We start from the raw sequence: 27,682 nt of genomic DNA, 5'->3' as shown, positions 1-27,682 counted from the left end.
AGGAATCTGTTGATAAGTTTATGCTGCCTTAAATGAGGGCAGCATAAACTAGTGATAGAAATGCTGAACAGATCGCTGTATTACTTACATCATTTTGTTTAGCCATTCTCCTAATATGCAGGACAATAGGATCCCCCACCATCCAGATGCATATTGACAGTTCACTGCCTATACACTGCATGGACAGATAACTGCCTATCAACAGCTGGTGGGCAGAGTTTTCTGCTTCTCGTGAATATCCATGACTACTGGGCTCATGCATTTAGTGAAAAAAACTACTTATTGTCCATGTTATTCAGGAGAATATCTCCAAATCAGCTGCGCAAGATAATGTTAATGATACTTCATTCTGTTCAGTTTCTCTGTCACTAATTTATGCTACCCTTAGATAGGACAGCATAAACCTACCCACAGAGTCTATTTAATCACTGCCTAGCTAAGGTGAGTTCACAAAACTTTAGCGCTTTTGATCACAGAAGGTATTCAAGTCTCCTCATATGATCCGTGTACCCTCTATGTGTTTGTCGTTATCACTATCGGGGACATTTATCATTGTTAAGGCACAGATGGATGGCTGTCATTTAATGCAGGGTACAACACGGAGAGAAAGGAGCTGCTGCACCGCACACCTATGGCTGACACTAATGCCTCTCAGCTACATTTAAAAACCAATGCCAGGATGTTGGTATATAATTTGATCAAACCATATTGCCTCATGTACCGCAAAGCGAGCGCAAGCAGGGAAGGGAGGCCATAGAATGGCCCTGCAACCCCAATGTCACAGGACCAAACCCCAAGTGCCCCCCCCCAAACCCAGCAGGCGCTGCCAACGAAGAAAGCTACCACCAAGCAACACAAGTGTGAACATGGTCTTACTACTCACCATTGCTCCTGCAGGTAGAATGGGAAGAATAGGAGGTACTTGCAATGTGTGCACAGGTGCTTCCTGCTGATTGGGTTCACATGGGTCTTACCTGGAGGAGTGCTAGCACTCAGAAAAGAGAGAAATGTAAAATACGACACTGAGAGAAAGGCGCTGCTGCACCTCACATCTATGGCGGACACTAATGCCTCTCGGCTACATTTAAAAACCAACGTCAGGATGTTGGTATATAATTTGATCAAACCATATTGATCACCACCAAGCAACACAAGTGTGAACATAGTCATTCTATGGCCTCCCTTCCCTGTTTGTGCTCGCTTTGCGGGGTTAGCGGTCGCTGACTGACAGTGTTGAGTTAGTGTAGGGACCTGCACGTAGTACATGAGGCAATATGGTTTGATCAGATTATATACCAACATCCTGGCGTTGGTTTTTAAATGTAGCATTAGGCATTAGTGTCAGCAATAGGAGTGAGGTGCAGCACTCCTTTGTCTTTTTGCCCGTATTTAACGCAGTGTGACACCGCTTCTCTATGGTAGAGCACATGCTCCTCCACTTGAAAAAATGACACTTCACCCCATAGAGCGGCGGCAGCGGAGGAGTGCGCGCTCTCCCATAGAGAAGCTATGGCACACTGAGACAGGTGGGATTCCACCGGGGAAATCTGTCTCATTTACTCAGTGTGAACATACCCTTAGGCACCAAGAACATTTTAAAAGATATGAACGACAAGGACTCCTACTGTCATAGATGGTACCAGCGGTTTGTGTGGGGGGAGGGGGAGTAGGTTGGTGGATGCAGTATCGCTTTAACTGCCCTTCATGGGCCCACTCTATAATTTGATTAAGGGACATTTTCCAAGCCCAACAGTTTTTAGTTACACATGACTTTGCCACCACTGATCTCAATACAAGTTGCATGTGTCTGCGACCTACTTGTCACTTTGTGCGATGTAGCTATTTTAGGTGATGAAGGCCATGCTTGGCCGAAACGTGTTCTTACTGTACCTGATACCTAATGCACCAAAACAAATTAGCAGAACTATTTGGTGAGTGCCGGTTCTTCTCTACACAAATTTGTTTGGTCACGTCTTGAATGCAATTTTCCAAAGTCGTTGTACAGCCCTAGCTTAAGATGTACCCGTCTTGATGGCCCAGATAAGTGGCGATTTCCTCTCTTCTTCCAGAAGTTCGGGATCTCCATAGTTATGAACATGCAATGAGACAGTAACATGCGCCAACCACATTGGATCAGAAAGGTGGTCACGCACATTACTATCTTATTGCGTGTTTGTATCTATGGAGGCCCAAGACTGCTGGATGAAGAAAGGAAATCGCCACTGATCTGGCAGTGGCTTGGGGTGACAAGTTCACTTTAAGGGTACAAACCCACTTGACGTATTTGCTGCGTGAATCAGTCTTAAAAATAAGCAGGCAAAACGCAGGTTGGCTTTATACAATTGTTCTGCATTAAAATACGCAATTGCGTATTTTTGAAACGTGAAGCTACATGCGTTTTTCGCACAGGTTGTTAACAACTGATGCTTTGCTAACAACAAGCTTCACGCTTCAAAAATACGCAATTGCGTATTTTAACGCAGAACAATCGTATAAAGCCAACCTGCGTTTTGCCTGCTTATTTTTAAGACTGATTCACGCAGCAAATACGTCAAGTGGGTTTGTACCCTAAAGGTGTTAATAGAAGTCACAGAAGCAACTGTTATCAAACATTTATCGTTTGGTTATAACATACAAGTTGCATTCCAAAATTCTACCCGAGTATGTAGAAATATATAATAATCAGGGTTTCCTCCTTTGCAATTTTTAGAATAATAAACACATTGGTCATGATAGGAAAGCAGTTTATTAAAAACATCTTACAAAATCATAGCAAATCCCTCAATGTTGTGGTTCCCAGGCTAAATAATTTATCAAACCTCACTGCCACAGAAATGTCCAATATATTAGGCACTGTATTGCTTCTTTTCCAAAGCCTCTAAGGGGTAATATATTATAGGCTTCTGTGTGATTTATTACACCCCCTTACAGATTTCTGGACCAGCAGAACTAGGAAAATGTAATACCTCAGATACAGAAGGAACAATCAATGGCAGTTTCTAGTCATTTACCATTAGGAGGGTTATGTATTCACACCAATTAATAAAATGGTAAATTTTTGTGAAAAACAATAAGGGGACTTATAAATGTGCAGTCTTTCATCGTACACAAGTAAAAACAATGCCATAAATTACTTTACTGTCCAAAAGTAATCACCATATCAATCCAGCATTTAATGCAGACCAGAAAACAGTATCCTACGGCCTTCCATACATACTACTAATATGGAGTACTGCTCTTACACACTGGGCCAAATAAAATTTAGCACAGGAAGGCAAACCCAGTAACGCTGATAATTCCATGAAAGGGAAAGGTCCCTTTTTCTTCCAGCATAGGGTGCAGTGTATCGTTCTCATTGTTCATTACATGGATCATCTCACTCTAAAGTTGAGGCGTCATCACCTAAAAGGAGAAAATGCATTTCAGCAAGTAAAGGAGTCAACATATGAAAAACAGCATTGTCATACCCTATATTGCTTTTAATTATGTTATTGCCCAACAAAAGTCATACAACTTTTCAATATACACTAATTATGGAAAATGCACATATAGTTCTTTTTTCTCCCATTTACTAAAACATGCAGTCTTTATTTCCTAGTAAAAATGGTGACGTCACGACCCGCTGTCTAACATACAGCGGTGCAGGCTGGGCTGTGCTGCGGCAGGAATGGGAGTGTTTATGTAGTCACCAGCATCAGCAGCGAGCCCCTGAGGAAAAGCGACATGTGGAGCCAGGTGACAAGCACTACACTGCCGAAGTGGATAGAGAGCAGGACACGGAGCAGCCAAGTGTCCTCCGCGTCCTGCTCTCTATCCACTCCAGCAGTGTAGTGCTTGTCACCCGACTCCACATGGCGCTTCTCCTCAGGGGCTCGCTGCTGATGCCGGTGACTGCGTTCTTCGGGGAGCTGAAGGGGCAGAGGAACCCGGTCTCCACTCACTTGTGTCCTGCACGATGTGCCAGGCTCAGCGTGGCCCCTTATATCCCCTTACCGGATGATGACAGCTCACATCATCCCAGGGGTCTTTCTCCCATCCCTGCTTCACGATCCCGTACCTGCCACAGCACAGCCCAGCTTGCAACTCTGTTAGACAGCAATTATATATGTACACATTCAGTGCCACTCTACAAGGTAACATTTTCTCAATTTAATAATTATTACAGTGAATAGTAGTAACTTTGAGAAAAGTAATTCCTCCTACACACATCTGTGTGCTTTTGAGGCAAAACCACAAACCGCAAAATGCACAGCTCGCCCATGGAGTGTCATCACACACCATGCCACAAAAGTAGTGTAAGTGCCTGCAGCTCTAGACAATATAATGGCTTATTGCGATCTGGACTGTGGAATTCATGGCCATGCGCATAACTGTATGCAGGGGTCTTACACTTTGACAAAAAACCAAATCTTATATATAGGATTTTCTTACCTTCTGCCGAGCTGGCCTTTAAAGGCTGCATGGCTGTAAAACAGAAGACGTAGGTTTTTCATTTTTAGTGTAATAGCTACTACACACCAAGTCATTTGGAGTAAAGAAAAGGGAAAAAAAGCAAAACGCAGGACAGGTTTTCTATATTTATCTGTATAACCATACCTGTTTTTAACTCTCCATTTTCCTCATGCTCTTCATTTCCTGCTTTCAAGGAAAAGAAGAAAAGGTTTATTTCAAGGACATGAGTCAAATTTTATGTGCTTTATGATTGCACCATGTAATTTCACGTAACCCATTCTGTCATGAAACAACAAAGAACACTTGGCAGATGTTCACAGTTAGAAGTTTCAATGAGTTCTCTAGCACAAGCTGAGAGCACCTCCAAACAGGCTGACAGGCTGCAGAAAGTGCATGCAGAACTGTGATCAGCACTTGTTTCCTGTGCCCTCAAAAAGCACAATCAACTGTGCAGCTAGGTTGCACAAACAAGTGCTGGATACTCAGAGGGATGTGTGGCCGACAAAGATGCACGGAATTTGATGTTCAAAAAATCCAAACAGCTAACAAGCGAAGGTTTACCCATTCATTGGCTGACTGCTGGCCCCTTTTACACAGGCCAGTTGTTGGCAGTGATTGTTTCAAGAAATGCTCAACCAGTGTACAAGGGCCTTAAGAGTCACACTATTGTCTTGGCCACAGCACATATATGTGAAAAGTTGTACCACATGGTCCCTCTCGGCCTGTCAAGGAGTGTCATAATTAAGATCTGAAAATTGCCTTCCAAAGTGTTCCAAAGAGGGTGCCATTCAGCATATGCAACTGGACTCACTGTACTGACTTCCAATGAGCATATTACAATGTCTTTTATTAAAGGGTCTGTCTCATTAAATATTCCTTTTATTATCAGTGAAAGAAATATAAATTGAACAAGTTTATCAAAACTGTGGCAAGGAAAAAGTGGAGCTATTGTCTACAGCACCTAATCAGATTTCAGATCTCAGATTTCAGAACGCTTTTGAAAATTAAAGATGCTATTTAACTTGTTGCTGTTGGAAACTCCATTTTCCTTTGCAACATTAAAAAAAAAAAAAAAATCTTCCTCTGTAAATAGCTGTAGTGTCAACCAGAAAGACTCATACAATTACCTGCTTCTTCTTGCTCCTCCTCACAGGTCTGTTTTAGTTGTTTTCTGCACACACATGCCATTGCAACTAGAAGACCAAGGAGGCAAGCGCATAGTCCAACCGTCACCCACACAGCCACCAAAGGGAAAGACAGATGTTGACCTTTACAAGAGAAAAGCATGAGTTAAATTATGTTATTCGATATTATATTCATTCAGAGAAAGAAACTTAGATAATAATGATAATGTATCAAGTTGTCTCAAACTGCATAAAATAAGTTTAAGCACCAGGATTGGAACTGTTACGTTTAGCTATAATCTTTTATCTGGACAATTAGTATTCTTGTCAAAAAACAAACAAACCCCATCCTGATATCTCCACAGCTGTAGTGCTGTGGCTGCATCGGGACAAGTAAAACCCAGGGTCTGGTTAAAAAAATGTCTCACTCCACCTTATAACACTAGGCTATCTTGTTGTCTATTTTAAGTGTTTGGACCCCCCACTTATGTCTAGATATGGCCAAAAGACATGGTTGGCTAAATGTTCTCTCCCCATCAGCCTGCAAATTATCTCACTGCACACTAACTCTAATAAGGGCCTGTTAGATCGGCGCTCGTTTACTGGGCTTAATATATGGCCCGATAATCGTTTAGCAAAGGCTGCATGGACATTGTTAGTGATGTCTGCGCAGCCCTTGCCCAAACAGTTAATTCTTTAACTGTCCACGCTCCTGGTCTTTTCCGGCGCTCTGTATGTGTCCTGGTACCATGCGCTGCAGCTTTAGAGTGGCCTGTCTGAGCTGACAGCTAAAGCTCTGGACTGCCGCATGCAGTGCCGGGACGCATACAGAGTGCTGGAGAACACCGGGAGCGTGGATATGTAAAGTATTAATAGTTTGCGCAATCGTCAGCCGTGCATCGATATAACACGTAGCAATGCACGGTCAGCGGCCGATGATTTTTAGGTCTGAGCCTAAAGAATCGATCAGCCGATGATCGTTTCATCAGCTGATCGTTGTCTCCATAAGGGCCCTAAAACAGACTGATAAATTTTTGACATGTCTCTGCAACACGTCAATATTTTTATAATGACAGACACTCCAGGTCTCCACATAAAAAGCAAAACTCTTCTGATGCATCCTTTTTTATTAGAGATTAGTGAATATACAGTAATAACGAAGACAATCGCTTCATTAGCTTGGCAATCGGCTTATCAGCCAGCTGCCTTTTAACTCAGTGCCACTCCTCCCCAGGTGCCTGGAAAAACTGCATCTTCTCCCAGTTTCCCAGGACTGGTTTCATCTTTTCCTGGCACCCTGAGCTGACGTCATAAATTGGCAGAGTTAAAAGGCAGCCGGCTGATAAAGAGATTGCTTCATTAGCTCAGCAGTCGGCTTATCAATACATTTATCATATTTTTCCTACACTGACCTGTGACACTGAGAGATGCGTGAGTCACCACCTGCAGCAGAGGATTATACACTAGGCAAGTGTAAGTGTCATTGGTCTCCAGGGTTACATGGATAGAGCTCTGCACATGGAACAAGCCATCTTCATTGGCTACTTGTGATGTTGTAACATTTTCAGTTAGGTTTTTCCCATTTCCATCCTGCCACAGTATTTCTGCTTGAGGGTATCCACGGTAAGTATGGCAGGTTACTGTTACCTGGTCACCAGGTTTAAGGCCTTCACTGGACTCCAGATGTAAAGTAGGCTTAGTGTAGAAGGCTGTAGTGAAGTAAAATATATGAATTATTTTAGCATCACCAGAAGAGTGTCACTAAGAGCGTTACAGCCTACATATAATGAATTCCTACCTGCAACCTGAAGACTTAGAGCAGCTGAACTGGAGTTCCCAACATTAACAAAACACGTGTAGATACCTTCATCAGATAAACTAATATTGTGCAATAAAAGGGACATGTTCCCCTGCAGAAGCTGCCCAAGAAAAAGTTGCGTCCGGTTAACAAATTTTGGGTCTTGTTTCTCTAGTTGTTCTCGTCCTTGGGTGAAGGCATGTACTTGCTGGAGTTTTGTGATCTCCCAAAACACACTGAGATCCTGCAAAGAAAATCCATCTGGAGGAGAAAAGCTACAAGGAAGTATGACATCTTCAGCCAGGATTCCAGTGATAGGGACATCAGGGACAAGGACTTCAATCGATCCTTTAAAACAAAATAAATGGCATGAAAAGCAGAAGTGGAGGAGTGGTTCCATATTATTGCTATGAGCAATCAGTGTCTCCATAATATTAACAAACAGTGTCCTTAGAAGAGACCCCCTATTAAAGTGCCAGCCACAATACCCCATAACAGTGCCTTCATAATAATATCATAATGCAGGCCACAGGACATTAAGAAAGGCTTAGCCACAATGGCCTCATATAGTATCAGCCATATAGCACCATGAAGTGGCGCCAAGCGCCACTAGCAAGGATTTTGACCGACAGAGGAAATCTAACTGATTGCTTCTGCCTTTACAAAAGAGGAGCCCGTGGAGCCTCATTGAAGAATCTCAAAACACAGGACTAGCCAGATATCCCTCTGGGAAGGACCCCGAAACAGCTGTATGTGGATGGTTGCCGCAGTGTTGTCATTTGGCTGGTCTCCCTGAGTTCAGCATTCTGTTTCTCTTATGGCTCTACTAGGCATTGCTCCCACCTAGCCAGAATCCTGCTCCACACTGATGAGGGGCAACACCCCGAAACAGCTGTATGTGGATGGTTGCCTAGCCTTGGTTTGTCCTTTGTCATTACATTGACTTATAGGGCCACTTAATATGGTGCATTTGGTGGTTTCCTAACAGGAGCTGCCCCATGGCTGGGTCCTTCCTGGAGGGATATCTGGCTAGTCCTGTGTTTTGAGACTCTTTCAATGAGGCTCCACGGGCTCTTCTTTTGCATATTCATGTTTCCCAGGGGCAATGCACCTAGGACTTCACTGCACTGCTTTCACTAGCAGTCGGCAGTGTTGTCGTTTGGCTGGTCTCCCTAAGTTCAGCAATCTGTTTCTCTTCTGCCTTTACAGTAAATTCTAGACAAGGTAAAATAGTGCTGCATCTGGTAGTCTCCTGCTGAATGTATGAGACTGTTTAAGATTCGCAGCGGACTTCAAGCTGCAAGTTTAGCAGCAAAATCCACTGTTATACTCGTTACTATTATGGCTTATACGTGTGAATCTACCCAAAGGCCTCGTTCACACTATGTATTTTTTGATTAAACAACGGCCAATGTTTAATATCAGCGGCCAATCACATTAACCCCTATGGAATCCCGGCAGTGTATACACACTCTATACACTACAGCCAGGATTCCATGCGGTCGCACAGAAAACTGCCATGTCTATTTTGTGCGGCCACTATTCAGTGAACAGCAGCTGCACAAAATAGACTGTGCACACAATGTAAAGTACAGCCCCCTGGCCGTACTTTACATTGTGTGTTATGGCTAATTGGAGAGCAGGCACACTCAAATGTGTCCGAATTGCAATTAAGTTAAAGTGATGTTCACTGAAGTATTGGCCGGGTTGAACATCCATGTCACAAAATGGCCGCTGATTTGAAATGTCTGAACATGGCCTCAAGCAGGGGTGCACAGTGGGCCAAAATTAAAAACTTGGACAAAGTCGTGGGCCAATCTTGATATCTAATGAAAAGTGCATGTGGCTTTTCTGGCACTGCCTATCCTAAAGTAATTGTCCCCACATGGTAGTTACCCGTTATATCCCTCAAGCAGTAGGTAATCCCATAATTGTACCCCATGTAGTAGCCCCCCCCCCCAAATAGTGCCCCACATACTAGCCAGGCCTACTATTAGAGCCCCACATAGTAGCCAGCCCCCCACCTTATAGTGTCCCATATAGTAGCCCGCCCACCTAATAGTGCCCAATATAGTAGTCTCAGGGGCGTAGCTAATGTCTCCTGGGCCCTGGTGCGAGAGGCCAACTTGGGCCCCCCCCCCCCTCCTTTCACGACCAAGTGATGTTATTGTTGTGTGTGTATATATATATATATATATATATATATATATATATATATATATATATATATACACAGTGGTGCCTTGGATTATGAGCATAATTCGTTCCAGGACCGTGCTTGTAATCCAAATCCACTCTTAAACCAAAGCAAATTTTCCTATAAGAAATCATGTAAATGCAGACAATTGGTTCCACACCCCAAATATATTTATTATTCTGTACTGTACAGTAATGGAGAGGATGGGAAACACAAGGGCTGACCGAGACTGCAGGGAGCATGAAGGAATGAGCAGGGCAGATGTGGGCACATACATGCAGCACTCTCTGTCCGGGGAGAGAGGGGTTACAGCTATGGAGAGATTACCCCCCCCCCACAGTCCTGTCCCCTGATGTAAGCCCCAGCCTGAAGGGGATCTGCTATGATTTGGAAGGTGTTTAGAGTACAGTGCTGTAGACCCCGCTATGCAGGCCATGCCCCTTCTCCACTCGCGCTCCCACCCAATACAGGAAGTTCTTAAACCAAAGCAATGCTCTTAAACCAAGTCACAATTTTGAAAAACTGTGAGCTCTTAAACCAAAACGCTCTTAAACGAATTTACTCTTAAACCAAGGTACCACTATATATATATATATATATATATATATATATATATATATATATATATATACACACACACACACACCAAGACAGATATTACCTATTACCGCCATACTGTTACCGACCAAATCCTGTATACTGAGACCTATATTACCAGTAATACCAGTATATAGGGAGGAAACATTACCGCCACACCACAACCACTACCATCACCACCATATTGTTACTGACCAAATCCAGTATACTAAATCACCTCATCCAGTCATATAGAGGTGGCCCCAGCTCTACACAGGCTCTATACACCATATACATTACAGTGCAGTTATATCAGGTGACTCACAGGAGACGTCTTTTCTGATCGGAGTTCTTTCCTTTTCATCATCTTCTCCATCCGTCCTAGGCCGTTATGAGAACTTCTCCGAGCCACGAATCCACAGAATCTGCCAGACAGACATATTAGGCTCCACACTCTGACACCATCTCCATCTCTCTACACACTGCACATCTGTACTGTCCCCTTTACACCCTCATTTAGTGGGTAGCCCTGACTCTATGTGACCTCCTAATAATATATGCCCCCCTCTGTGTATTCCCTCTCCCCCTATGTTGCCCCCCCCAAATAGCTGGCCCCCTCTACCCCCTCCCTTATAGATGGCCCCCTCTACCCCCTCCCTTATAGATGGCCCCCTCTACCCCCTCCCTTATAGATGGCCCCCTCTCTCCTCACCCTCCCTTATGGATGGTCCCCTCTCCCCCCACCCTCCCTTATAGATGGCCCCCTCTCCCCCCACCCTCCCTTATAGATGGCCCCCTCTCCCCCCACCCTCCCTTATAGATGGCCCCCTCTCCCCCCACCCTCCCTTATAGATGCCCCCCTCCTTCCCCCCCACCCTCATAGATGCCCCCCTCCTTCCCCCCCCACCCTCATAGATGCCCCCCTCCTTTCCCCCCACCCTCATAGATGCCCCCCTCCTTTCCCCCCACCCTCATAGATGGCCCCCTCTTTCCCCCCACCCTCATAGATGCCCCCCTCCTTTCCCCCCACCCTCATAGATGGCCCCCTCTTTCCCCCCACCCTCATAGATGGCCCCCTCTTTCCCCCCACCCTCATAGATGCCCCCCTCCTTTCCCCCCACCCTCATAGATGGCCCTTCTCTTTCCCCCCACCCTCATAGATGCCCCCCTCCTTTCCCCCCACCCTCATAGATGGCCCTTCTCTTTCCCCCCACCCTCATAGATGCCCCCCTCCTTTCCCCCCACCCGTACAGGCTGATAAAAAAACAAAACTTAACTCACCTGACATCGCGCTCCCACGTTGATCCTCACTCCTTCGATCTGTCCCCGGCTGCTGCGCGGCTGCCGCGTCTTATCCCCGGCAGCGCGCGCATCCCAGAACTCCCTGCGCGCCGAAAACCGGAAGTCAGGGCCCAAGGCGCGCAGGGAGTTCTGGGATGCGCGCGCTGCCGGGGGTAAGACGCGACACCCCCGGCAGCCGCGCAGCAGCCGTGGGAAAGACGGAGCCAGACTCTTGTGACCGCAAGCAAAACAATGCTTGCGGTCACAAGAGTGACTGATCGGGGGGCCCCGCGGGCCCCCCTTGTGGCGGGCCCGGTCGCGGCGGCGACCCCCGCGACCACGGTGGCTACGCCACTGAGTAGTCTTATATAGTAGCCCCCCTTCCATAGTAGCCAACCCCCAAGTGTCTTATTTAGTAGCCAGCCTCTCCCATAGTCTCCTATATAGTAGCCAGACATCTCTTATAGTCTCTCATATAGTAGCCAACCCTCCCAATAGTCTCTTATGTAGAAGCCAGTGCCTAAATAGTCTCTTATATAGTAGCCAGCCCTCCCCATTAGTTTTATGATGTGGCCAGCACTCCCCAATGATACTAATATAGAATCCAATACCTAAAATAGTCTCTTATATAGTAGCCTGTGGCCTACGAGATTATAATATGGTCTGAGCGACCATCCGGACCACCCATGTTATAATCTGCTGCAACGTCAGGAGGGCCAGATTTAACACAGCAATGGAAAAGCCTGGTGGGCAAAAAATAATGGCACACGGGCCAGAGTTCGACATGACTGGCCTAAAGGAAGGTTTTAAACCTGTAACTTTCCCCATTTTTGCAAGACAAAAGCATGAGTTAAATACTGTTAATCAATATTTTATTCAATTAGAGAAAGAAAAATTCTGAACTTTAAATATCCCACTGCAGATAAATTTACCAAGTTGTCTCCTCTCATAAATACACATTAGAATCTTAGCAAACTTACTGCATAAAGGTAGAAGAAAAAGCAGCAAACAGAGGACATCCATGTCTGAGGGCCAACAGGAACTAGAAAGAAACAATGGAAACAAGTAACACTTAAAGTGATGACAAATCAGGAAGTTGCCGGGTCACAGAGAGTGGGATGGAACACCCAGACTGAAAACCCCAGACAGACGTCCTAACATTTAAAATATACTACACTTACCATCAGAAACAAGCTCTAATGGATTATGCTGCCATCTGGTTGACTGCTTGGCAGAATTAAAGCGAATGTACCACTTTGTGTTTTTTTTGGATAAAATAGACCATTGACGGCATGGGATGCCGGTGCCACAGTCCTTTTCTTGAACCGCCACCTGGTTGCCACTAACGGTCCTGGCATGAATGGCCCCCAGTGCGACGATCTCCCCTCTTTGACCCAGCTCTATTGATTCTAATGGAGCTGTGTAACAGAGGGGAGGGCAGATTGTCACACTGGGGGCCAGCCGGCTGGCCTGCCTCCAGCGCTTTATGCCAGGGCGGTGCTTGGTAATAGACCAGTACCATGTGCGGGAATCGGGTAGCAGTTCAAGAAAAGGAAAGCTGGACCAGCATCCCGTGTACAAAAAAAAGGTGTATAAACAGATCACTGGGGTCAAATTAGCCGACAACCCTTCTATGCTACTGTTGTCTATCATTACGGAACTTTACAACAATGTAAAAAGAGCATAACACGCTTTTACTTGTGGCCAGAACGGTGATGCCAAGAAAGTGGAAGTTGGAGACTTCACCCTTGGTTACTGAGTGGTTTTTGGAAATACAGTTCCTTCACAGAATGGAGGAATTAAGGAATGAACACGTAAAAATTCTACTTCTGTTGCCGTGAAGTGGTCAGTATGGACTGCGTTTATGGACACTCGCTCTTATTCTGCCTAATTTTTTCTCTCTTCTCGTCTTTGGGACTGTGCTTGCTTTTCTCTTTTACCCTTCTCTCTTTTTGTTCTCTTTATCATTATCCTTAGATTGCTTCCTCTGGTTTAATGCAGTTTTTTTCTAGTTGGGTCTTAATGTTGGCAGCTTATAATATGAGGAATGATGTCAGTTAAATGTTTAGTGTCAGTATTTCTGCTCCGATTTTACTCCATTATATTATTTTAGCAAGATGTATACTTACTGTTGTAACTTATTTGTTTTGAGTATTTTTACTGCTGATGACCCCCACCCTTCTTTTCCTTCTGAAGCTGGCGTAGGTTTCCTGGCGCGCGCACGGGATTTATGTAGAGGCAGTTCCCCCCCATATTAATCTCCGTACTGTCGGAGCTGCGGGGACATTTTTAAGTCCGGCGCAGAAAACGCCGGACTTAATAAATGTCCCCCTAGGTCTTCACATGACAAATTCCTTTTAAGGGTGTCTTCACACAGGACGTATCGCAGCAGAAATCTCGCTGCGAGTTTTGCAGCGAGATCCGCTACGATGCAAGGTCCTGGCAGGTCCCAGTGCATACATACTTAATCAGTTTAATCGGCTCCGCTGTATACATTATCTGTCTTCAATCCTTGCTGCACGGGGTCCCGGCTTCCTGCTCTCCCACCCAGCCAATCAGTGGCTGCAGTTGGGCAACACACTGATTGGCTGGGTGGGAGAGCAGGAAGCCGGGACCCTCTGCAGCAAGAATTGAAGACAGGTAATGTATACAGCAGAGCCGATTAAGGGGTTAATGGGCCGGTGATTTACATACTCACAGGGACCTGCCAGGGCCTTACATCATAGCGGATCTTGCTGCAAAACTCGCTGTGAGATTTCTGCTGTGATACGTCCTGTGTAAAGCCACCCTAAAGGGAATATATCTCAAATTTATCTAAATCACTCATCTCACATTTGTTTTGCAAATGCCATTTGTCCCTTCAGCTTTGAATGGAAAGACAGGATTTGACAACTGCTCTGTCCTCGTCATCCGATTGGATAAACACAACCACAAAAGAAAATGCACAAGAGAATTCTGGTGTCCCCAGGCTCTGTTCACACCCTGTCTTCTCCATATCAACAGCGAATAGTGGAATTATGTCAAATACCTGTTGTATTGTGCCTGTTATATACAATGCGTGAACATAGCCTTATGGTGTTACGTACAATGCGTGAACATAGCCTTATAGTGTTACATACAATGCGTGAACATAGCCTTATAGTGTTACGTACAATGCGTGAACATAGCCTTATAGTGTTACATACAATGCGTGAACATAGCCTTATAGTGTTACGTACAATGCGTGAACATAGCCTTATAGTGTTACATACAATGCGTGAACATAGCCTTATAGTGTTACGTACAATGCGTGAACATAGCCTTATAGTGTTACATACAATGCATGAACATAGCCTTATAGTGTTACGTACAATGCGTGAACAAAGCCTTATAGTGTTGAGCGGACCTGTCAATCTGTTTGTGAGAAACATTCTCCAAACCTGAAAGCTTGCGGTTTGATTCCTTGCGGTTTTTGAAGCTGGATGCAGCCCTAGTTTGACAGGTCTGCTCAACACTAAAAAAAAGTTTAGAAAATGCAAAAAAAAAAAAAAAACTCTAAATAAGGTACAACATATGTTGTTAAATTATTTTTATTATCCAGTGAAAAAAAAAAAAAATCAACTCAACTGGTGTCAAAAAAATGCCGGAGATCTATAATTTACTTCTATTAAAACACCTCAGGTCTTCCAGTACCCACCAGGTACTGTATGTCCTGCAGGAAGTGGTGTATTTTTTCCAGTCTAACACAGTGCTATCTGCTGCCACCTGTGTCCATGTCAGGAACTGTCCAGAGCAGCAGCAAATCACCATAGAAAACCTCTCCTGCTCTCCAGACTGGAAAGAATACACCACTTCATGCAGGACATACAGAAGCTGATAAGTACTGGAAGTACTGAGATTTTTTTTAATAGATGGAAATTGCAAATCTCTGGCACCAGATGACTTGGAGTACCGATATGAGGAATATGGTGCTCAGACATAGCAGGCACCTGGCACAATCCCTCTATACGCTGCAGATATTGCACGTTGTTATATTGATTCCTGTGTGTCTCCAGGGAAGAATAAGAGTATTACACATCACTGCTCTATGTAGCTATCGGAGCCGGCACAGATCCATGGGAGGAGGACGGTATGTTTGGATAGGGGAAGGGGGGGCTGTAGAAGTTCCTGTCTTTACTAGTAAGACTATATTCAGGCGTTTTCCTACAGGACCATGGACGCTCAAAAACCGCATCAGAAAGAATACACGTGTGACTAGGAAATCTTGAGCTGTGCTGAATGCATCCCGTGCAGTACCGCACCCCTCCGGAGACCCCGGCCGCACACATCGCCCCCACACGGCACCTACCTGGCACACTGCTCTCTGTGGGCTCTGGCGCGGCGGGCACTGCCCCTCACACTGGCGGCGCTGCTCACAGGAAGCCGCCGCTCATAGTCGCCCACTTTGTGGGTCCATGTTTAATCCGTTTCCCCTTCCCAGTGAGATCATGCAGTGTGGCGGGAGGATGGGAGACAGATAAGCGAACTCATTGGTTGTAGCTCTCTGACAAAGACCTCTTGGTAGAGGAGGCCTGCACGGAGGCTGCCGGAGGGGCGCCCATTTCCTGTCACTCCCAGCCGCCCTCCTATAGCTGCAAGCGGCTGCTGGGTGCTTGGCCGGGCGTACTGCCAGCCGGGTAACCTCAGGAACAATGGACAGCACCGGGACGGGCTCACCAGGTGGCGTATTCCTGTAATACGCATTGTACTGAGGCTGCTGTTGCCTAGTAACCCTATATGGGAGGCATTCACACAGTGCGTCTCCTGCTCTATAGGGAAAGGGTGCGGTGTGATTATCCCTGGTACCAAATCACAACTGTGCTTTGTAGACCTAAGGCCCTATTATGGTACATTTACACAGGCAGATTTATCTGACAGATTTTTGAAGCCAAAACCAGGAACAGACTATAAACAGAGAACATAAGGTCATAAAGGAAAGACTGAGATTTCTCCTCTTTTCAAATCCACTCCTGGCTTTGGCTTCCTAAATCTGCCTGTGTAAACGCACCATTACACGGAACGATTATCAGCCATATTCGGCCGACAATCTTCCTGTGTGATAGAACACAACGATCAGCCAACATGAACTATGTCGGCTGATTGTTGTAGTCGTTTGTCCTTCAACATGTTGAAAGACAAACGACTCATATAGCGGGGAGTGACCGCTGGTTTGCTCCTCACAGTCGCCCCGTGTAATTGGGGCTTTACTAACCTGTAGGTGTAGACACACTCGTGAATACACCAGTTTAGCCTGTTAGGCTAGGTTCACACTGCGTTTTCAGCATCCGTTTAACGGATCCGTTTTTTTTAACGTCCAGAAAAATAGGGTCAGCAACGTTTTTTGGTCCGTTTTGGTCCGCCAAAAAAAACGGATCCGTTTTTTTTTATAATGGAAGTCAATGGAAAAACGGATGCACACAAATGAATCCGTTTTTTGCAATCCGTTTTTCATGCGTTTTTTGCAAAAAACGGATGCGTTAAACGGATGCTGAAAACGCAGTGTGAACCTAGCCTTACTAGTGTGTTCCATGATCTTAGTGTATAAATGGAGTATTGCTATAGTATGCGGTCACTGTGACAAAAGAGAAAGGAGTTGGTAAATGTCCCAAAAGCTGTCATATTCCATGTGTCCATATGGTGCTCTGTGTACCAGCCAAGTTCTCTTGCATACATGCGCCATGCTGTTGCGTACAATACATCAATGCATATGGCCTGTGAGATTTTCTTTGCCCAAAATAACTCTTAATATATACAGTAATCCAGCGTTCTGTGAGAAAATAGGGGTACATCTCTAGAGGATTTGATCCTGGGAGGGTGGGGATATGTAAATGCAACAAGCCTACATTACTTAGTAAGGCTGGGTTCACATTAATATTTTGGTCAGAGGATAAAAGCTGTACACCAAAAGGAAAACCAAATACTGGCCCAGATTTATCAGTCTGAATAACATCCGGACACATTTTGGTCTAAGACAGGAACCAACCACAACCCACACTACTGAATCCCGGCCGCAGATTCCACAGCTCGACCCCACTCGTGGATGCTGGCGGACGCACGCATCTCTGCTGGTCCCATAGCCTTCATTCTATACTTTGCCAGATTCCGCCGTCCGCCCGAAGAATGAGTGAGTTCATTCCTCAGGCGGACGTCGGAATCTGGCGAGCTGTGGAGTCCGCGGCGGGTGATGCATCGGGATTCCGTAGTGTGCACATATCCTTAGTGAGGCTACTTGAGAGTGCTCGATGCTTGAGTGCGTACCCTGTGGTGCTCACTTGTATAAAAAAGCTTGTTGAAAGACTGCTGAAATGGCTCAGACGGGACATCGCTAATGCCACTGGTTAGCTAAGCAGAGACTCCTGCACTTTCCGCTCAGCCAATCAGCAGCTGCAGCAGAGTCCAGCCTCAGCTCCTGATTGGCTCATTGCAGAAGAAGATGAAGGGTGCCTTCACACTTTACGGATCCACAGCAGCATTCACCCTGCGAATTCGCAGCGAAATCCACTATGGATCCAGTGCCTTTCAACCCTATGAGAACACATACTCGCAGCGGGATTGACATCCCCCTGTGAGTATGTGAGTTAACCCCCCCACCGCTGAGAGCATACATTACCTGCTGTGCGTCACGGCTGCATGTGAGGCTCCCGGCTCTGGTCCCACTCACTACATTGATGTCAGTGGTTTTAATGTTATCAATGTTGTATAAGTAGAACGTACATACACTCACACACACATACACAGCTTAGTCACCCCTTCCCACAGTCAGCTGAATGACTCATTTTTGAGTGACTTGTCTGGATACACTGTTTCAGTGGAATAATGTTAACTAGAGATGAGCGAACCTCGAGCATGCTCAAGTCCATCCGAACCCGAGTGTTCGGTATTTGATTAGCGGGGGCTGCTGAACTTGGATAAAGCTCTAAGGTTGTCTGGAAAACATGGATACAGCCAATGACTATATCCATGATTTCCACATAGCCTTAGGGCTTTATCCAACTTCAGCAGCCAGAGCTAATCAAATGCCGAACGTTCGGGTTCAGATGGACTCCAGCATGCTCCAGGTTCGCTCATCTCTAATGTTAACGTATTTTTAAAGACAAACAATGTGAGATAGAGATGTTTATAATCTTCATAAAGTATAGGATAATTGCAACCAGCTACAACATTGTGCAGAGAGAAACCCCACTGTACAACAGCAATGTATTTCATCCTTCTTATTTAAAGTTCACAATCCTGAGTGTATCTGCTGCTAATTTTCATTGGGAAGGAAGAGACATCTGTGAGTCACTGGATGAATTTGCTTACATTTCAGCAACAAGCAGAAACAAATCTACTCCTTTACTAACCTCAGGTGAAAGGTGAGCAGGTGAAATATCTTATATTTGTATATATATCGTATATTCTTAGAATGCTAAAATATAGTTTGTGCATTCATTTACTACAGCCCTTAAACGAAATGTGTCATCAGAAAATAACCTATTGTTTAAAGGGCTTATCCAGCGCTACAAAAACATGGCCACTTTTCCCTCTACTGTTGTCTCCAGTTCAGGTGTGATTTGCAATTAAGCTCTATTTACTTCAATGGAACTGAGTTTGAAAACCCCACCCAATCTGGAGACAACAGTAGGGGGGAAGTGGCCATGTTTTTGTAGTGCTGGATAACCCCTTTAACCCAGTGCTTCTCAAACTGTGAGGCCGGCCTCGTCACTGAGGTGCCCCCTAGTTGTTGGTGAGGCCCAGCTGATGAGCCAGTTTTCACAAAAGTAACCATGATCTGCACAGTCCTTTCGCTGTTTGCAAAAATCGCCATTTTAGCAACATTATTCATTTATTTTGTACTTGCTTTATTAGAATATAGAGTTTGGGAGACGGGTGAAAGGTAGTCCTAGCATTAAATGGACTTTCATCACAGATGGTGAGGCGTAGGCACCCTCTTGGTCAGTCTGGTGAGGCCCAGGCATTGCCTTGGTCTGTTGGGTGAGGCTCCAGTAGAAAAAGTTTTTTAAAAAAGCACTGGTTTAACCCCTTCACATCAGTAATACGTATATATAAGTTCCTGCTGCTGATGCCCCGTGCAGTAGAAACATATATACATGGTCATGACTGTGAGAGGGTTTTGATGTATGTGGGACCGCTGCACTGTGAGTGGCCCCGCACATATCTGTGTCCCCGGAGCCCAGCATAATGAGGACGCAAATCATAGCAATCCCAGCGTTTAAGGAAGTCAGTGACAGGATAAGCACCTGTCACTGACTGATCTGGACCCCCATGGTCCCGATTAATTGTACTGAGAGGCAGTGGTAAGACACTTACCTCTGTCCTGTTGGATCGGCGATCTGTAGATGTACAGATCGCCAATATTACTAATGAATGGTATGCTATAGCATAAATCAGTATATGTAATCTAATGATTGCATGTTCAAGAGTAAAATAAAAGTGTGTAAAAAAAAAAAAAGTGCATTAAAAAAAAACTTATAATCCCCCCCCATAAAAGTGTAAAATACCTCCTTCCTAAATAAATAAACATATTATATATTGTATCGTGCGGAATTGTCAGATCTATTAAAATATACGTGTTCCCGATTCCTGATTTTTAAAAATTATATATCAAACATTTTTTTTTTATAAAAAGTAATAAAAATTTTTTACTTTACACCAATATGCTACTAATAAAAAAACAAGAGATCATGGCACAAAAAATGACACCCCAACCATCCCTGTAGGTGGAAAAATAAAAGTGCTATGGCTGTTAGAAGGAAGGGAGGAACATTGCATTAATTTGACCAGGACATCCGGGCACCAAGGGGTCAAATAATGTTTTTATAGTAACATAATTTTAAAGAATTCTTGGTAATTTTTTAAAAATTCTTATTTACCACTATCTATATTATAAAATAATCCTAAAAACTTGCAGTTTTCTGTTCTGACTACTGGGGTTAAAACTAAGCTGAGACTCTCTGTTCTGTATGTGGTGAAAGGAGGAAGCTGCTATAAAGTTATTTGTACAGCATTGCAGCGACATGTAACACCAACAGATAGAAGAGACAACAGCTCTCTGTGGAATGACCTCTTCAAAAGTCACAGAGTAAAGGGGACAGACACTGTTTATTGTCGTCTATGTCTATGCTGTAAAGCACTAAATGCTGTTAAAAAGTTTAGTTTAGGAAATGATGGCAGCCCCAATAACAATGCACAAAAGTAAAATAAATTATAGTCAGAAAATAGAAACAGATTAGAATAAAACAACAACTTTTACTATCTGGCTCAATTCAATAAAAAAAAAAATCTGGATAATACATTTCCTTTGACCCCTTAAAGGGGTACTCTGGGCAAAATTTATTTTTAATATGTAATGTTCACGAGCGTTCACCCTGCCGGGAGACAGCGGCAGGTGAGCGCTATTAAAAGGGACCGGGCGGCGGCATGGGGAGGTTTAGGAGCGCTCACCCTGCCGGGAGACAGCGGTGGGTGAGCGCTATTACAGGGGACCGGGCAGCTCAGAGCATGGGCGGGTAGATGGGGAGGTGCAGGAGCGCTCACCCCGCCAGGAACGAGCGGCGGGTGAGCACTCCTGCACAGAAGGGGGCGGCGGGGATAGCTAGTTAGGGGGAGGAGCCTCCACAGCGGGGTGCCATCCGGCACAGAGAGGAAGGCACTGACACATCTGCATACATGCGCCCCCTGCTGGACCCGGCACTTGAGACGTGACGTCACCTTTTTTTAGAGGAAGTGAGCCTGCCTGATCTACTAAATTGAGCGAAAATAGCACCATATGTGCATTTCCCATAATTAGTATATATTAGGGATTTGTATAACTTTTCTTATGTAATAACATATTAAAAATAAATTTTGCCCGGAGTACCCCTTTAAGGATCAGGGCAGTTTTCGTTTTTTCCTTCTCCTTTTAAAACTGGCATAGCGCTTGCATTTTTTTCACAGGCGGACCCACATTAGCCATTTTTTGCAACACAAATTGTACTCTGCAATGGCAGACTTTTTTCATAAAATATTCTGTAAAACATACCGTGTTTCCCAGAAAATAAGACACCCCACCTACTCTACCCTCTAACCTAAAGTAAGGCGCCCCAGGACTCACCTAATCCCACGGAGCGGGCATACAGCGGGAATCATTACCGAGGGTTCGGGTTCGTACAGGTTCGGACCATCCCTAATTATGGGGTGAAACTGATGTTATCTAAGTCAGCAAGATTACAAAAATACCGAAGTTATATAACTCTTATTTTATTACTTTTCAAAGATTAAAACATTTAAAAAAAAATGTGTTTAAAATTCCTCTATTCTGACCATTATAACGTTTTTATTTTTTGGGCTACAGGGCTATTTGAGGGTTTATTTTTTGCACTGCAACCTGTAGTTTTTATCGGTACCACAGTTACATCATGGGGAGCTGATTTGCCCACTGGACCACCAATGACAAGTATTTGTAATGTTTAAATATCGCTGTCAGAATTGACTGCAGCATTTAAACTGTTAAAGTGATTATCAATGGAGCGGCCGGGTCAGATAATGCTGTGGGGTTGGGCAGTGCTCCTAACAGTGCTTTTGGATGAAGATTAGGTGGACTAACAGCGCGGCATAGGTGCTGAGGAGGAAGGTAAGACAAGTACCTTCCTCCCCAGTGTCCCGGGCGCTATCAGCAGGTTAGATTTGTCTAACCTGCAGATAGTTCCTCTTTTAAGTCTTTTAACCCTTTTAAGATTATAATCAAAATATAATCGATATATTTAGCAGGATACTGCAATACCCTGGACATAGCATATTTTTGCCCGAGTCTCCTGGTTGCTCAAATATAAAGTGTGTCATGTAGTGCCATAAGCAGGATTGGACTGTCATACTGATCCTCTACTGTGGCAGGAATCTGAAATTATTAGTTTCCTGCCATTAAAAAAAACTCATCGGCCCAATGCTTACATCTACGCTGCCTCTGTATTTGGGTGTTTGCTAGGGAACACCACAATGTTAGTAACAACATCACAGGGATTCCCTGTGCAGAATTCGCTTGGAGACTTTCAGAAAAGATGTGATCAGCATCTTTTCTCCATGCCTGCCTACAATAAGATTGTATTATCAGTGATCTGTATATGGGAATACATAGACAATGTGTTCCCCACTAGCCTGTGCCTCTATAGTAAAGAAAAAAAGAAAGTAAAATTTAGAATATTAAAATAAAAAAGACCCCATTTGCCAAAGAAGGTGCACAGCACAACCATGTTTTGCATGGGCGCAGGGTGCTCAAGAATTAACAAATTCCTATCATGCAAAACAAACATTTATCATTACTCATGGCCACCAATTGTAGTTTGTTCTTCTCCAGGCATATCTACTTTTACTGAAAATTATCTGTACCTGGCAGTACAGATAATTAAATGACAGTAAATGACAGGCACTTATTTCCTTTTCACATATTTGTTCAACATATTCCACTAAAATTATTTAAATAACGGAACAAGAAAGGCCAAAGCTTTTAAATGTGCATTCTTGGTCATGAACTAGTTAAAGAAGCATTCCACAATTATTTTTTATCCCTTCCACTGCATTCTCTCGCATATACTCACCAATGATGATCGGTGTCCCGCAGCGCAGCTTCAAATCCCGCTCACAGCTGTTCTAACCCCTCTTCTGTCTCCAGGGCTATCGAAGGCTGGAAGTCAGGGTCTCCAATGCATCGCTATGAGAGTGCTCGCATAGAGATGCATTGTGGATCCTGACTTTTAGTCTCCTTAGCTGCAGAGCTGAAGAGGTCACATGGGCGCCCACAGCGGCACCGGACCGGAGTGCAGCCACGCTGCAGAATACCGATCATCATTGGTGAGTATATGCGCCAGCGTGCAGCCGGCGGAGGGATAAAAAAAAAAAAAAAAATTGGAATGCTTCTTTAAATAATGATCAGGGATAAAGTATTTGTAATAGGAAACTGGAAGGAAAGGGGGGCATCATTAGAAATTGGAGAGAAAAATCAAAAGCAATGTCAGAAAATGTCAATGTCTTGGAGTCCACCTTGACAATATCTAGGGATCAACCCTTGTCTACACCCTACCAAGCATCTTCCAAATATTTATACCAGTATATGATTTCGGGTGCGTTCACACCTACAGGATCCGCAGCAGATTTGATGGTGCAGATTTGATGCTGTGTTCAGTTATTTAAATGAAATCTGCTGCGGATCCGGTAAGTGTGAATGTACCTTTCAAAAGTATTTTATTGAGTGTTAAAACCTACAGATAAGAATGCAGAAAATCAGAATTAACAGAGACTGTCATCTTTAATTTTATCTCCCTTTATGTTAACGATAGGCTTCCTCACAACAAATGTGAATTGTGCATGCACATTTGTTCTGAGGACGGGAGAGCTTTTCCCCAAACATGTTAACCCTGTGTTTTTTGCAGTAAACTGCTGTTCTTATCAATTATACTTCGATGATTTGGATGTTGTCAGGGGCAGTGCTGGGACTTCTATACCTCCTGGTTTTACTTTCATTTATTATACTGGTTGCCATAGTTAAATTTACTATGTCACGTCTTTAGGGGCCCTGAATTGAACCCAGCCCACTGTCCCTGTCTACTTGAACAATCTGCACTAAATGGCAGATTATGTACAAGGCCAGTTAGGGGAGAAACCAAGGTAGTTAGCCTGAATCAAAACCTGTCAAACACGGATAAGCCAAAAATCGGAATACCAGGGATAGACATGCCAAAAATCAAAAACCAGGAGAGCAAGGACAAAGACAGAATCAGATATCATACTGTGCAATCCTTCTACAGGGTCTTGACACAACACCGGTCCTCTGTGGTACCCCACAAGTAACAGTAACCTAATCAGATTTAAATGTGAAGTCCAGTAACAGCAATCTTTTTTTTTTTTTACAAAAGGCACAGCATGGGGGAACATAACAAATTATACTAACCTCTCCAACGCTGGAGAGCTCCAGTTCTGCTCCGGGACCCCCCGCTGAGTTCCAGGATATCCAGCAGAGTTGACCTCACAACGCAGCTAATGGCCTGGCCGCTCAGCCCGTCAGTGACTGGGGCAGGACGTTGCTGCTGTCATTGATTGGCTAAGCATACAATCTATCAGTCCGGATGGGCATTTTCCTTCGAGTGGTGATGTCATCACAGCTTGGGGGAAAATGCCTTCCGGTGGGGGTGCCGGTTAGGAGAGGTGAGCAATCCTTGAATATTATTTTGTCCCCTGCTGGCTCTCAGAATTTCACTATGGCCTTCTTTAATGTTAATACCCACCATCTCTTTCCCACTTACGTACAGTTTCTTCCAGCCCACACAGTCTTATTTTATGATGACAGTGACTCACAGTTGACGTCTTCTTTGATCAGAGACATTCACATCCCTTTTTCTTTTCCATCTGGCCCGCGCGATGACTCTCCTCTGCAGAATCTGCCAGATAAACATTTTAGGTTCCTTGTACAAAGTAACCTTGTATTAAGGCCCCTCTGAACCAAGAAATAGTAAATAAGCCCCTCAGTGCAACTCTATAGGCTCCCTCTGTGCTTCCATATAGTAGTCAGACCAAATCTGTGCTCCTATATAGTAGTTAGGTCCCTCTGTGTCCCCATATGGTTGTTAGGTACACTCTGTATCCATATAGTGGTTAGGCCTCTTTGTGCAGGTAGGCCCCCAGTTGATAATATCTTTCATGTAGCAACTCCCCTCTCCTGGTAATTAGTCCTCCCAGTAGGTAGTATCCCCTTGATAATTACCACCCCAGTAAGGCTTATCCCATATGTAATCCCCCCAACAGGTACCCCCCCCCCCCACGTAGTCCCAGTGGGAGTTGGCTTTCTCATAAATATTGACCTGACCCCAATGTACGTAATACCTGTAGGTAGCCCTCTTCTCATTTAGACATAATATTCACCAAGACGATGATCCCACTGTAGGTAAACCTCCCATGTAGGTAATCCCCCAGTAAGCAACCCCCCCCCTTTCCACCGTGTACAGTGATTGCCAAAAGTTTTGAGAATGATACAAATATTAATTTTTACAAAGTCTACTGCTTCCGTCTTTAAAATGGCAATTTGCATATACTCCAGAATGTTATAAAGTGTGATAAGCTTAACAGCAATTACTTGCAGAGTCCATATTTGCCTAGAAAATTAACTTTATCCCCCAAAACACATTCCAACATCATTGCAGCCCTGCCTTAGAAGGACCAGGTAACATCGTTTCAGTGATTGCTCCATTAACACAGGTGTGGGTGTTGATTAGGACAGGGCTGGAGATCAATCTGTCATGATTAAGTAAGAATGACACCACTGGACACTTTAAAAGGAGGCTGGTGCTTGGCATCATTGTTTCTCTTCTGTTAACCATGGTTATCTCTAAAGAAACACATGTGATCATCATTGCACTGCACAAAAATGGCCTAACAGGGAAGAGTATCGCAGCTAGAAAGAGTGCACCTCGTCAACAATCTATCGGATCATCAAGAACTTCAAGGAGAGAGGTTCCATTGTTGCCAAAAAGGCTCCAGGGCGCCCAAGAAAGACCAGCAAGTGCCAGAACTGTCTCTTAAAAGCGTTTCAGCTGTGGGATCGCGCTACCAGCAGTGCAGAGCTTGCTCAGGAATGGCAGCAAGCAGGTGTGAGTGCATCTGCACGCACTGTGAGGCGGAGACTCTTGGAGCAAGGCCTGGTCTCAAGGAGGGCAGCAAAGAAGCCACTTCTCTCCAGAAAAAACATCAGGGACAGACTGATATTCTGCAAAAGGTACAGGGAGTGGACTGCTGAGGACTGGGGTAAAGTCATTTTCTCTGATGAATCCCCTTTCCGATTGTTTGGGACATCTGGAAAACAGCTTATTGGGAGAAGACAAGGTGAGTGCTACCACCAGTCTTGTCTCATGCCAACTGTAAAGCATCCTAAAACCATTCATGTGTGGGGTTGCTTCTCAGCAAGGTGATAACTAAATGGCTCAGGGAACAAAACAGAGATTTTGGGTCCATGGCCTGGAAACTCCCCAGATCTTAATCCCATTGAGAACTTGTGGTCAATCATCGAGAGACGGGTGGACAAACAAAAACCAACAAATTCTGACAAAATGCAAGCATTGATTGTGCAAGAATGTACTGCTATCAGTCAGGATTTGGTCCAGAAGTTGATTGAGAGCATGCCAGGGAGAATTGCAGAGGTCCTGAAGAAGGGTCAACACTGCAAATATCGACTTGCTGCATTAACTCATTCTGTCAATATAAGCTTTTGTTACTCATAATATGATTGCAATTATATTTCTGTATGTGATAAAAACATCTGACAAACACACATAAAAACCAGAGGGCAGCAGATCATGTGAAAATATGTGTCATTCTCAAAACTTTGGCCATGACTGTAAGCATCCTCCTGGGAAATTTTAAAAAGAAAAAAAAAAAGCCATGCTTACCTGATTAAATCACTTTACTGTAGTATAGCATTTTGCAGTTGCTTGATCTTGTTGCATTTTCACCTTAGTTTAGTGCTGCTTAGGGGGCATTCACACAGCGGCCGATGATTTTGGTGTCGGACCTGATCGACTGATTGTTGTCTCTATTACACAGAGATAATCAGTCGAATCGGCCTTATTCGGGCAATTATCACTACACGTAATAGGGCCCTTAGAAAACGACTGTGTACTGAGCGAACTGAGTTAAACTGATGCTCATCTTACCACTTGTCTCTTAACAATTTTCCATTCGATCTTGGGGGCCTATGCAAGTTGCTTTTGTTTTGTTTTAGCTAAGCCCTGTAATCCAACATGGCAAAAGTTTTTTTTTTTTGTAAATCTGTATTTATTAAAGCCCGGGACAATCCCAAGAAGCATAGTACAATCTCAACATAATATATGTAGAATACAATAAAGCTTATACAAGCGTAAATTTGTAAAGTGCTGTGGAATCTTTTGGCGCTTTATAAATAAAAATTATTATTATTAGTGTCCATTGCTTACTGGGTAACAGAATGTAGCAAGGTTATATGTACTATAGTAAGCCGTTACACAATATTCTGATATCAAAAGCAATAAAATAGAAAAGACTTTCCACAAACTTAAATAAGCAGCAAAAGAAATCCCCAAACAAAAACTTTAGCTGTTAGGTAATAACACCAAACCAAAAGGTGGTACTGTGTGGCCAAAACCCATTAATTAGATGAGAACCTTAACAAAGAAAGAGAGCGAACCTTAGATTGTGGAGGCAGGGAGGCCTCCACAGACACAAGAGAGCTGGTGCAAG

The 27,682-nt window shown here is 44.2% G+C and overlaps 1 protein-coding gene across 3 annotated transcripts; it reads right to left on the bottom strand.

Moving 5' to 3' along the window:
- Nucleotides 1-2,727: 2,727 nt before the first annotated feature.
- CD276 (CD276 molecule) lies at nucleotides 2,728-21,602 on the bottom strand. Of its 3 annotated transcripts, none has more exons than XM_069956358.1 (8): nucleotides 21,540-21,602; nucleotides 12,409-12,470; nucleotides 7,375-7,722; nucleotides 6,989-7,285; nucleotides 5,580-5,720; nucleotides 4,597-4,638; nucleotides 4,432-4,464; nucleotides 2,728-3,402 (listed from the first exon to the last, which is right to left on the bottom strand). In XM_069956358.1, the coding sequence occupies exons 1-8, from the start codon at nucleotides 21,572-21,574 to the stop codon at nucleotides 3,377-3,379; spliced, it is 984 nt and encodes a 327-aa protein (XP_069812459.1). In that variant the 5' UTR covers nucleotides 21,575-21,602; the 3' UTR covers nucleotides 2,728-3,376. The 3 variants fall into 3 exon arrangements, with proteins under 3 accessions (XP_069812459.1, XP_069812460.1, XP_069812461.1); XM_069956359.1 differs by having other exon boundaries at nucleotides 4,597-4,635; XM_069956360.1 differs by lacking the exon at nucleotides 21,540-21,602 and adding an exon at nucleotides 15,756-16,119.
- Between the last annotated feature and the right edge of the window lie 6,080 nt (nucleotides 21,603-27,682).

Source organism: Dendropsophus ebraccatus, chromosome 1 (genome assembly GCF_027789765.1).
Source record: "Dendropsophus ebraccatus isolate aDenEbr1 chromosome 1, aDenEbr1.pat, whole genome shotgun sequence".
NCBI lineage: Eukaryota > Metazoa > Chordata > Amphibia > Anura > Hylidae > Dendropsophus > Dendropsophus ebraccatus.
This window is presented reverse-complemented; position numbering and strand designations above follow the sequence as displayed.

Excerpts from the sequence above, each read along its gene's own strand:
- CD276 (XM_069956358.1), bottom strand. The coding sequence starts at position 21,574 with ATGATTCCCGCTGTATGCCCGCTCCGTGGGATTAG. Across the intron at positions 7,286-7,374 it reads TCTAAGTCTTCAGGTTGCAG|CCTTCTACACTAAGCCTACT; the intron begins GTAGGAATTCAT and ends ACTTCACTACAG. Across the intron at positions 3,403-4,431 it reads AAAGGCCAGCTCGGCAGAAG|GTGATGACGCCTCAACTTTA; the intron begins GTAAGAAAATCC and ends TTCTCCTTTTAG.